Below are 12,050 nucleotides of genomic sequence, written 5' to 3'. Positions count from 1 at the left end.
GGCAGCTGATTCTCAGGGTGTGGAGGGGGCGGTCAAGGTCTCAGTTGAGGATCTGATGAGAGCTGTGGTCCCTTACTCCAGAAATGTACATTTTGCCTGTAATTTCAGGGCTTCACTGATGCCCATGTCATTCACCTGCCCGTCGGTCCATCCATCCATCCATCCATATGTTCACCTGGGTTAGAAATCCTGCCTTATGCTCACACTCACCCTTGGGGTTGAAGTGGAGAGGAAGGGGCCTAGGGCTCTCTCCTTGTTTTTGGAGGATCTAGCAATACACTCTTTTATTCCAGATCCTAAGCTCTAAGCGACATGGAGTAATTGTACTGTGCAGCGAGGGTGTACATCAAGGAGATGAGCCCAGATAGAGAGGCTGGCTAGGTAACTGGGAAAGGAAGAGGGGTGGCAGTTTAGGAGCTGACTCCTTTCCTGCTCCAGCCCGGCCTGAGGGGAGGAAGGGGAGAAGAAAGCAAGGGGGAGAAATGAGCAATGAGGGGAGGCCCCCTTCTTTCCCAGCTGCAGCAGCCCAACGGGTAGATGAATGCTGGGAGGGGGAGAGTGACCCTGGCAGAACCCTTTGTTCCAGCGAAGGCTGGAGCAGGGGGCACTGAGCCGTTCACACGCCATCCGAGGGCATCCTGCTGGGCATTCTGGGGAAGGGGCACAGCAGCCGGTCATGGGACTTGGCCAGGCAGATAGCTCAAGGCTCAATAGGGAAGCCCAGCTGCGTGCTGCTGAGGCTGGGGGAGGGGCTGCCTCTGCCATCCTTCCTCCAGGCTGTGGCCTATGCCACAGGCAGGAAAGCTCTGAGTGGCTCCACTCACTGTGTCCTGAGGTGGCCTGGTCCCCTTCTCCTTGGGCCCCACTCCTCCTTTTCAAAAGTGGTTTCCCGTCTCAAAAGTTCCCCTGGCAGGGGGACTCATAGCAGTTTCCCTATGGATTTCTTATCCCACAAGGGGTCCAGCATTTTAGTTCCACTCTTACTTCTCGCACTCCCTGGCCCATACCAAGGGCCTGGTGCTGCTCAGAGGCAAAAGCATCTATATCTCAACCTCGTTTGGAAGGGAAGGCCACGGAGGTCGCATCTGCCTCCCTTTTGTCCCCTGCTCCTCTATCCCAAAAGCACCAACTTTCCAGGTGACATCATTTGTCTCTGAGTTTTTGTGGGTGCCACATAAGAAAGCCTTTCATGCCCTAATAGGCTTGGCTCAGTGGATAGAGCATTGGCCTGCGGACTGAAGGGTCCCAGATTCGATTCCGGTCAAGGGCATGTACCTTGGTTGCGGGCATATTCCCAGTATGGAGTGTGCAGGAGGCAGCTGATCGATGTTTCTCTCTCATTGATATTTCTAACTATCCTCCCTTTCTCTCTATAAAAAATCAATAAATTATATTAAAAAAAAAAAAAAAAAAAAGCCTGTCATGCAAGAGTGTACCTGAACTATTTGTAAACCCAGAGTCAGAGGGTATCTTCTTGACCTTTTGTGCCTGGAGGAGAGGACATCACCATTCCGCGGTCTGCAGCTCCCTTCAGTGTCACCATGTCCACCTGGGAGACAGTGGTCCCAGATTTGGCTCCTCTATCTTCTTCCTTGGGATGGGCTTTGGTTGGTGAGAACTGAGCCTTCATTGCTTCCTTTTCTCTCTGCCCAGGCCTCGCCAGCAGCCCCCAGTGCGCTTGTGGTCGGAGCCACTTCACCTGTGCAGTGAGTGCCCTCGGCGAGTGTACCTGCATCCCCGCCCAGTGGCAGTGTGATGGCGACAATGACTGCGGGGACCACAGCGATGAGGACGGATGTAGTAAGAATCTCCCCACTGGACGGTGGGAAGTGGTAGAAGAGGGACCTGGGGAGAGGACCTAGGACAAGTCTGATGGCGTTTTCTGTGCATCAGCTGCGTCAGGCTCAGATCTTTGGATTCTTGTGAGGGTGATAGAAATGACAGATGGTGGTTTCCTAACAATATATATGGCTCCACGCCTTGTTTCCCCTAGTTTCCATGGATATACATCCAATAAAACAAACTTTGAGCCAGGCCGGCATGGCTCAGTGGTTGAGCATCCACCTATGAACCAGGAGGTCACGGTTCGATTCCCAGTCAGGGCACACATCCAGGTTGCAGGCTCGATCCCATGTTTGGCATGCAGGAAGCAGCTGATCAATGGTTCTCTCTCATCATTGATGTTTCTATCTCTCTTCCCCCCTCTCTTCCTCTCTGAAATCAATAAAAGTATATTTTAAAAACAAGCAAACAATCTTTGAAATAAGTATAGAGGAAAACACCCTTGGAACTACAGGCAGTCTCTTTAAGGTAGATCTCTTTGAATGTGAATATGTGTATGTGCACTGCATGTTTGTGCATTTTTTATGTGCATACGATATACTCATGTAGATTATTCATTTCTTATTTAATGTCCTATATAATCATATCTTTTTCAATAGCATAAACTTTGTAAGAAGTATATTCTCTTTAAGTCTCTCTCTTCCTCTAGTGCAGTAACATACGCACAACAGGCTACAGGGCCTGCCTTTGATGTATAGAAAAGCACTGCTGAGTCAGCTGTCTGGATTCAGGGGTGCAACCTGCAGCAGCTACATGTGAAGGTGGCTAATTAGTCTAATAAGAATGAAGCTACAATCTGGACCTTATTACCACTAACCATTTCAGCTAATTGTGATGATGGTAAATGGCTCACTTTCACACGGAGCCCTCTGTGAGCAGAGGGTAATTATCCCCATTGTGCCGTCGAAGAACCTACAGCTCAGAGAGAGGACTCGACTTGCTCAGTGTGATAAGTCATGAGTTCTAGAACTGGAAATTGAGCCAGATATGTCAGTCATCATTTGACAAGAGGAAAGAGGTGGGGGGAAAAATACACTTCTTTCTCTTGCTCGTGTCCTTCTTACTGCTCTTAGTGGTTTTGAGTTCCTCGGGCTGGTCTGCCTCGTGAACCCCTTGCCACCAGGCCCTGCTAATTCTCTCTCTTCTTTGCTACAGTTTCTGCTCAGCTTCTCTATCGGCTGGGGGCAGGCAGAGGAATCTGGAGAAGGACCGTAATTCAGACAGTCCCGTGGAGTCTGTCTGAATAAGTACACCACGCTGATTCCTTTCTCCGTTCTTTTCCCCTGGGACTCAGTGCTGCCCACCTGCTCCCCGCTTGACTTTCACTGCGACAATGGCAAGTGCATCCGCCGCTCCTGGGTGTGCGATGGGGACAACGACTGCGAGGACGACTCCGACGAGCAGGACTGTCGTGAGTGCTGGCCGGGCGGGCTCCGTCGGGCTCTGTTGGGTGGGGATTTTCAATCAGAAAGTGATGTCCCCAGGCCTGTGTCAGCCTTTGGGTCTTCAGCTCCTGGTCCCCTTCCATCCCCTCCTCTAGTGGTCAGAGGAGGTCCTCTCTCTCACCCTCCACAAGACAGCCGCCTGCTCCTGATCCCTCGGCGCGGCCTCGGAGCTGCCTGACTTGCTCTGCTCGGCCAGGCTATCTGTGGGGCTCCCAGGCACAGCCCCCCACTGCCTGCAGCAGCCTCACTGCTCTGCCCACAGCCCCCCGGGAGTGTGAGGAGGACGAGTTCCCCTGCCAGAACGGCTACTGCATCCGCAGCCTGTGGCACTGTGATGGTGACAACGACTGCGGGGACAACAGCGATGAGCAGTGTGGTGAGTGGTGATCTGTGAGGCAGACGAGGGGGACGGGGGTGGATGGCCTGGCCACGGGAGGAGAGCACAGCAAGGACTCAAGTACTGCCCCAACCTTGAACTGCCCAGGTGTCATCTGTGTGTCTAGAGTAGCTAAAGGAAGGCAGGGGGAGGCCGAGATGGGGGGGGGGGGGGTGGAAGAGCATTTCAGACCCCCAGCAATCACGGAGCAGCAGGAGCCTGAGGCCCAGTCTCTTTAGGGCCTCCGCTTTCCCCAGAGAGTCTTTACTGAATCTGTGGTGTCTTGCCAGCTAAGCCAGACCTCCCCAGGATCAGTGAGGGGGAGAGGCAGGGGAGGAGGTTAAGAGGGTTGCTTGTAGGGCTCCCTCAGGATGGCTGTCCCATTGCATCTCCCAGACATGCGCAAGTGCTCTGACAAGGAGTTCCGCTGCAGCGATGGGAGCTGCATTGCTGAGCACTGGTACTGCGACGGTGACACGGACTGCAAAGATGGCTCTGACGAGGAGAGCTGTCGTGAGTGGCCCCAGACCTCAAGCTGTTGGGCTGGGATGGGCAGAGGGCTCTGTCACGCGGGCTGAGGGCCAGGCTGAGGAGTGCGTGAATAGTGGGCAAGGAGAGTGGGTTCTTAAGAAGAGGCTCCTCCTAGACCGAGCTTGGGTGGAAGCAGGTTCCCCAGATGGGAAGGGAGTTTCTCCTTTCGGTCCGCCTGTATATGGGAGCCTACAAGGGCCATCTTCAATGAAGCCTGGTTACATCTCACTTGAGGAAGGCACTCTGCCTGCACATCCTGCCCCCTCCTCTGCCCGGACCTGAGTGTACGCCCCTCCCCACCCCTGCCTTCCTTCCTTCCTTCCAGCCTCGGCAGTGCCAGCACCCCCCTGCAACCTGGAAGAGTTCCAGTGTGCCTACGGCCGCTGCATCCTCGACATTTACCACTGCGATGGCGATGATGACTGCGGAGACTGGTCCGACGAGTCTGACTGCTGTGAGTGCTCTCGCCAGCTGGGTGGAGGAAGGGAGGAGGCCGGGCTGGGTTGGTGAGGCACAGGTGCCAGCTGGGGCAGGAGCACAATGGGGGAGGGGGTACTCTCTGGATTCCCTGGATCCTCTTGAGCAGAGACGGAGGAACCGAACGCTAGGGCTGTGGCTTTCTGGTCTGCTACGGGACCCTGTGCACAGACTGGCTAGAGACAGAGGCTTGCTGTGTTTCCCCACAGCCTCCCACCAGCCCTGCCGTTCTGGGGAGTTCATGTGCGACAGTGGCCTGTGCATCAACGCAGGCTGGCGCTGCGACGGCGACGCAGACTGTGATGACCAATCTGACGAGCGCAATTGCAGTGAGTGGGGGACAGCGCTGAGGGTCTGGGCTAGACGCAGGGAAGAGGGGTCGTGGAGCCAAAGAATCCACCACCAACGAAGCATGAAGACAGATTGGACATAACCACCAAGTACGGTTGTGTAGGTTGTGCCCTGCACAGAGGCGCCAAGTCCAAACGGATGCCAGTCACATCCTAGACATGTTTTATACTTATGTAGATTTATGTATTCATCCTGGCCTTTTTCCAGCAGATGGCAGTAAAGTGTCAGAGAGAAGGGCACCATTTTCTAATTCACAGCAAGATGCCCCATAGGCCAACTAGGACACTGGTGTCAAGAAGAGTGGCATGTAAAGCAACAAGCAGACTGTCAAATTACAGCGGGGAGGGGAGGGAGATCTGGGGAAGAGAATAGATCAACTTGTATACATGCATATAAGTACAACCAATGGACACAAAACTCTGGAGAGGGAGGGCATGTATGGGAGGGGGCGGCAATGGTAAGATACGTACACAGATAATAATTTAATTTTTTAAAAATAGTAAAAAAGAAGAAGCAGAAGACTGGCATGGCCCTAGCTGGTTGGGCTCAGTGAATAGAGCATTGGCCTATGTACTGAAGGGTCCCGGGTTTGATTCTGGTCAAGGGCACATGCTGGGGTTGTGGGCTCAATCCCAAGGGGGTGTGCCGGAGGCAGAGTATCAGTGATTCTCTCTCATCATGGATCTTTCTCCCTCTCCATCTTTCTTCCTCTCTGAAATAAAATTTTAATTGTTTTTAGAAAAGTGCAGTTTTGGGTGGCAGGGTGGTGCGTTGGGATGCAATGGGGCCAGCCTTTCATGAGGCCTTTGCTTCGCCAGCCACCTCCATGTGTACAGCCGAACAGTTCCGCTGTCGGTCAGGCCGCTGTGTCCGCCTGTCCTGGCGCTGTGATGGGGAGGATGACTGTGCAGACAACAGTGATGAAGAGAACTGTGAGAACACAGGTAGAGTCCCTCTAAGGGTCCCCCAGGTCCCTTAGCCTATAGTTGGGGTGAAGGACAAGCGGAAAGAGGGTGTTACAGCTGCTATTCCAGGTGGGCCAAGGTGATGCTTTAACCAATCCTGCTCATGGCCGGGATTTTTCCTGCCTCTCTCAGTTACCAGTGTCAAATCCAGGTGCATTTGTTGACTTGCAGCCTTATGGCCTTAACACAATATCAGGGCTATGAGTTTCAATGGCCTCTCAGCCAGTACCTGATGCTCTGGCCTGGTGAGCAAGGTCTGCTTTCTGTGGCTGAGCTTCCCACCCCCACCCCCCTAGCCACACCAGGTGCCGGGCATACAAATACACCCTCAATCTGTCCCACATCCTCACCATCCACTGTGGTGTCCTGAGGAGAAAACAAATGCAGACGTTTAGCCAGCCCTGTCTGAGCTGTTTCCTGCCAGGGACCCCAACCCTCCCACCTTGAGGCTCATCTGTCTCCAGCTCGCCTTAGAAAATGACAGGCTCCTTTTGTTGACCCAAGCCCTGCCCTGCCGTGTGACCTGACCCTCCCTCCGGCCTTCCCTCCCTTCTTCTCTAGGCAGCCCCCAGTGTGCCTCGGACCAGTTCCTGTGCTGGAACGGGCGCTGCATTGGCCAGAGGAAGCTGTGTAATGGGGTCAATGACTGTGGGGACAACAGCGACGAAAGCCCACAGCAGAACTGCCGTGAGTGTCCCCCGTGGGCGGGCCTGGCCCACGGTTTGTGGCCGAACCCCACCCATGCAGTTCAAAGAGAATCCTCCCTAAGGACTCCAGCAGCCTCGGGGGCTGTTCTTCGTGGTCCAGGTGGAATGCCAAGTTGGCTCTCTGGGGGAGGATTCTGGGCTCAACTCCCATCTCTGGCTTGGCTGGCACAGGGCCCCGGACGGGTGAGGAGAACTGCAATGTGAACAACGGTGGCTGCTCCCAGAAGTGCCAGATGGTGCGGGGGGCAGTGCAGTGTACCTGCCACACAGGCTACCGGCTCACCGAGGACGGGCGCATGTGCCAGGGTGAGCTGGGACTGGTTGGGAGCAGGGCCAGGATGCTGGGCAGGGGGGGCAGACAGGCAGCGGTGTTTCCCATGTCACTATAATAATAACAATAACCATAAGAGGTAGGGATTGTCCCTTCCATTTCACACATGGAAGAAACGGAAGCTCAGAGAGGGAGGTTAAGGAACTCATTGAAGGCGACAGAGCTGGTGAGTAGTTGGGATTCCAGCCCAGGTCTCCGTGACTTTGAAGCCCTTAACCACTTGTTAGCTAGCCTTCCCACTAAGTCTAGAAAAGAGATGGGCATGTGGGCAGGGAAGCAACTAGTCAGCCAGGGATGGGGGTGTGAGGATGGCAGAAAAAAAGTGCTCCTGCCCTGCCCGGTCCCCACAGATGTGAACGAATGCGCCGAGGAAGGGTACTGCAGCCAGGGCTGCACCAACAGCGAAGGGGCTTTCCAGTGCTGGTGCGAGGCAGGCTACGAACTGCGGCCAGACCGGCGCAGCTGCAAGGCTCTGGGTAAGGGGTGTTGGCGTTTGACTGGTTGGGTAGAACTCTTGAGTGTGGGAGACAGCCAGGTGCTCCAGTGCTCAGCAATTTGCTGAGAGCTAGAAATATTTTCAACTTGGGAAAATGGAGCTGTGAGGTGCATTTGGGGCCCCCAAAAAAGCCTTGCTGGGGCGGGATACGGTGGTCTGGGCTGGGGGAATACACTTTAGATGCTCCCACATTTTTAGTGCTGATGCTGGCTGCTTGGGATATGCCCTAATGGATCAGGGGTGCCATCTGTCAGCCCAGAAGCTGGGGTGCATGCTGAGGGTGCAGCTCTGGAGGCCAGTGGGGGCCCCATTTCTATGCCATGTCCCAGGGCCGGAGCCTGTGCTACTGTTCGCCAATCGCATCGACATCCGGCAGGTGCTGCCGCACCGCTCTGAGTACACACTGCTGCTCAACAACCTGGAGAATGCCATCGCCCTTGACTTCCATCACCGGCGTGAGCTTGTCTTCTGGTCAGATGTCACCCTGGACCGGATCCTGCGGGCCAACCTCAATGGTAGCAACGTGGAGGAGGTTGTGTCTACGGGGCTCGAGAGCCCAGGTAGGAAACCAGTCTCTGTGGGGTGGGGCAGGGACACGCCATGTGGGAAGTAGCCCTGGATAAATCAGGCTAGAGATTTGTAAGCCTTGGGCAGCAGAACATCGTTTTCTTCCAGTGAAATTTTGAATGGAACTAATGTTGATAACATTTGTTAGTATACTTTAATTTTATAGGTTCAGATTTTTGTCATTTGCTTGTTATTGAGGTCAGTGAGTTTAAATAAGAGACCATTATGATGAATGCAATCATTTGAAATCAGAGCTCTATGGATGACAGTTAAATTTCTATATCAGCTTTGCGTCCAGCTTAATTCTGAAATTTGTTTTGATTGCTTGGTATTAAGAGTATTCTGATTGCCTGGCTGGCATGGCTCAATGGTTGAGCTTCAACCTATAAACAAGGAGGTCACAGTTCAATTCCCAGTCAAGGCAGATGCCCAGGTTGCTGGTTCAACTCCCAGTGGAGGGTTTGCAGGAGCCAACCAATCAATGATTCTCTCTCATTATTGATATTTCAATCTCTCTCCCTGAAATCATTTAAAAAATATTTTTAAAAGAATATTCTAATTGAACCAGATAAATATAATGTGGCCAGATTATTATTATCTCTGAATGCATAATAATTTGGCCACTCAGTGTATATATATACTTATACTAATAAAAGAGAAACGTTCAAATTGACCATACAAAAAAATTAATTAATTAATTAATTAATAAAAAATTGACCATTACCCCTGATATGCCCACCAGCCACACCCACTAGCCAATCAGGAGCGAGTATGCAAATTAACCCAGCCAAGATGGCTGCAGCCATGAAGCAAGCAGGAGGTTTGGGTTGCCCCGGCAATGGAGGAAGCCAAACTTCCCACCCACCCTGGCCGAGGCTGGCCTACACTCAAGGCTACAAAGTTTCAATTATAGAAGAGAAATAAATCCTAGATACTTGCTTCCAGCCAGCCCTGGCCTCCACTAAAAGAGGTGTTGGGGGGGAAAAAGGAGGGGCTGGGATTTTGGGTCGCTGGGGGGTGATCAGGCCAGGATGGGATGGCAGGGGCCATTGGGGGTAAGCAGACCAGCAGGGGGGTCCAGTAGGAGTTGAGCAGGCTGTCAGTGTGGGTCAGTTGGAGGTGATCAGGATGGGGGGGGGCAGTTTGGAGTGAGCAAGCCAGCAGGGGTGCAGTTGGGGGCAAGCAGGCCAGCAGTGGGGGTAGTTGGGGGTGAGCAGGCTGGCATGGGGGGCAGTTGGGGACAAACAGGCAGGCAGGCAGAGTGGTTAGGGGCAATCAGGCATACAGGCAGGCAGGTGAGTGGCTAGAGCCAGCAGTCCCAGTTTGTGAGAGGGATGTCTGACTGCTGGTTTAGGCATGATTCCTGTAAACCAGAAGTAGGATATCCTTTGAGGGATCCCAGATTGGAGAGAAACAACATACCTCCACAACACACCCTCCACCCCCCAACCCCTGTGCATGAATTTCATGCACCGGGCCATACACACACACACACACACACACACACACACACACACACACACACTCTAGAGGCCCAGTGCATGAATTCGTGCATGGATGGGGTCTGGCCAGCCTGGCCAGCGGGAGGGGACATGGGTGGCTGGCCAGCCTGCCTGCTGATCGAATTCCTGGTCGAGGGGACAATTTGCATATTAGTCTTTTATTATATAGGATGTATACTGAGTGGCCATATTATTATGTGTTCAGATATCATAATAATCTGGCCACTCAGTGTATATCAAATGTCCACAAATGAAAAGAAATCACAGCTTACTTGGCAGTTTTGGGCCATTGTTCAAGCAGGTGAAGTGGATTGGAATTCAGTATCGAGTACAATTGAATCAAATGATGGATCTTCTGAACTGCCTAAGCTAAATTTGCAAATTGCTGAGCCAGCGTGGTGTAGGACCCTAGGTGTGGTTCAGGGAGCCAGAACTCAGGAAGTGGAATAGGGTTGGCTAAGAGGAGGAAATGGATGATCTGAGCGGTTGCTTGACTTTTCTGTGCCTCACTTTCTTAATCTTCATGGGTTATAGTAGCCAGCTCACAGACTTGCTGTGCTGATTAAATGTATGTAAGTGTATGTGAAAAAAAAAAAAAAAAAAAAAAATGGTTAATATACTGCCTGGCCCAAGAAACTGCTTCATGCCAGAGTTTACTCTTATTACTCTGGCACAGATCACCTGGACTGGGTCCCTAGCAATTTATCACTGCTTCTTTCTACCAGGAGGCCTAGCTGTGGATTGGGTCCACGACAAACTCTACTGGACAGACTCAGGAACATCAAGGATAGAGGTGGCCAACCTGGACGGGACCCACCGGAAGGTGCTGCTTTGGCAGAACCTTGAGAAGCCTCGGGCCATTGCCTTGCATCCCATGGAGGGGTGAGTGAGTTGTGTCTCAGTTCCTAAATCCCTCTTGCAACCTCTCGGGACAGGCCACTTGGGCCAGACTTTATTGGGTGTTGAGAGCATGGGCTCTGCACCCAGGCACACCTGGATTGGAGTCCCAGCTCTGCAGGAGCTGGCTGTATGGCCTTAGGGTAGTTTATCTCTCTCTCTCAGCCTCCATTTACTCATGTTTACACTGTTGATAAGCATATCTACCTCTTAGCTATGTGGAAATTCAATGAGATGATTACTTTTAAATGGCATAACATATTAAGTTATAGGTGTTTATTGTTTATTTTTAGCTCATAAGGTTCAACTAATTAATCATAACTTTATTATCAGAAGAAAAGTCTTCTAAAATGGAAGTTATTAGCCTCTGGCTTTTGAAAATTCAATGCAGTCCATTGATGGGAGTGTCTTCTAAGATCCTGCAATTGTAGGTCAGCTATTTTAGAAACTCTGTGTGTGTGTGTGTGTAAAATACAAAAGACAATTGCGGAGAATGTGACAGAGAAGTTACGTTAGGTGGTCAATTCCATGAGAATTGGAATTTTTGTCTATTGTTCACTACTGTACTCCCAGTGCCCAAGTTAGTGCCCTCCCCATAGCAGATATTGCAAACAAAAAATTTGCTTAATGAATAAATGCCCTGTCTAGAGACATTTAAATTAAAACAGTTAAAAAACACTCTCTGGACCAAATAAAATGTATCTCCTGCCAGTTGGGGTTCCTTGTGTTTGCTGGATAAAAATCCGCTTGCCTATTATTATCCCAATTAACTATTCACCCTCTACTGCCTGTCTCTCAATGTCCCATTCTCTCTTCCCAGTACCATTTACTGGACAGATTGGGGTAACACCCCCCGCATCGAAGCCTCCAGCATGGATGGGTCTGGACGCCGCATCATCGCCGATACCCATCTCTTCTGGCCCAATGGCCTCACCATCGACTATGCTGGGCATCGTATGTACTGGGTGGATGCTAAGCACCATGTCATCGAGAGGGCCAATCTGGATGGGAGTCACCGCAAGGCTGTCATTAGCCAAGGTGAGGTCCTTCCTCCCTCTTCTTCATCGCTCATCCTCCTTTCCCCATCCTGATTGGGGAGCCTTGGCAGCGGGTGAGAGTTGTGCAGGGGCCAGGCAGGCCATGTCTGGACTGAGCTTCTCTTGGACTTTCCCCAGGCCTCCCGCACCCCTTTGCCATCACAGTGTTTGAAGACAGCCTGTACTGGACAGACTGGCACACCAAGAGCATCAACAGTGCTAACAAATTTACTGGCAAGAACCAGGAGATCATTCGCAACAAACTCCACTTCCCCATGGACATCCACACCTTGCACCCCCAGCGCCAGCCTGCAGGTAAACAACTGCCCACCTGGTGAGCCCCTGGTGCCTCTGAGAACCTTCCCTGCACCTGTCACAGTTGCCGTTGTTTCTGGCCAGGAAATTTGAGGTTGGCCCTGACTTGGGCTAATTCCTCCCTCTGCTGGACATTTAAGGTAGTACAACACCAAGATTCATGAAAGATTCCTTCAGTTTCCCTGCCCCTATATCGAATTCCTGAAAACAT

The 12,050-nt window shown here is 51.9% G+C and overlaps 1 protein-coding gene across 1 annotated transcript in view; it reads left to right on the top strand.

The window, feature by feature from the left end:
• Positions 1–920: 920 nt before the first annotated feature.
• Positions 921–12,050, top strand: part of LRP4 (LDL receptor related protein 4) — a 37,166-nt gene continuing 26,036 nt past the window's right edge. Inside the window, exons 1-15 of the mRNA XM_036427763.2 lie at positions 921–1,137; positions 1,654–1,800; positions 3,137–3,253; positions 3,550–3,663; positions 4,060–4,176; positions 4,520–4,648; positions 4,881–5,000; positions 5,841–5,966; positions 6,549–6,674; positions 6,866–7,000; positions 7,376–7,501; positions 7,851–8,081; positions 10,316–10,472; positions 11,308–11,525; positions 11,663–11,839. Of these exons, the coding sequence (XP_036283656.1) occupies positions 936–1,137; positions 1,654–1,800; positions 3,137–3,253; positions 3,550–3,663; positions 4,060–4,176; positions 4,520–4,648; positions 4,881–5,000; positions 5,841–5,966; positions 6,549–6,674; positions 6,866–7,000; positions 7,376–7,501; positions 7,851–8,081; positions 10,316–10,472; positions 11,308–11,525; positions 11,663–11,839 (2,242 nt within the window). The 5' untranslated portion in view covers positions 921–935. The remainder of the gene's footprint in view (positions 1,138–1,653; positions 1,801–3,136; positions 3,254–3,549; positions 3,664–4,059; positions 4,177–4,519; positions 4,649–4,880; positions 5,001–5,840; positions 5,967–6,548; positions 6,675–6,865; positions 7,001–7,375; positions 7,502–7,850; positions 8,082–10,315; positions 10,473–11,307; positions 11,526–11,662; positions 11,840–12,050) is intronic.

This window comes from Pipistrellus kuhlii, unplaced genomic scaffold (assembly GCF_014108245.1).
Source record: "Pipistrellus kuhlii isolate mPipKuh1 unplaced genomic scaffold, mPipKuh1.p scaffold_m20_p_9, whole genome shotgun sequence".
NCBI lineage: Eukaryota > Metazoa > Chordata > Mammalia > Chiroptera > Vespertilionidae > Pipistrellus > Pipistrellus kuhlii.
Note: the sequence above shows the minus strand (reverse complement) of the source record. Positions and strands in the feature narration are given on the sequence as shown.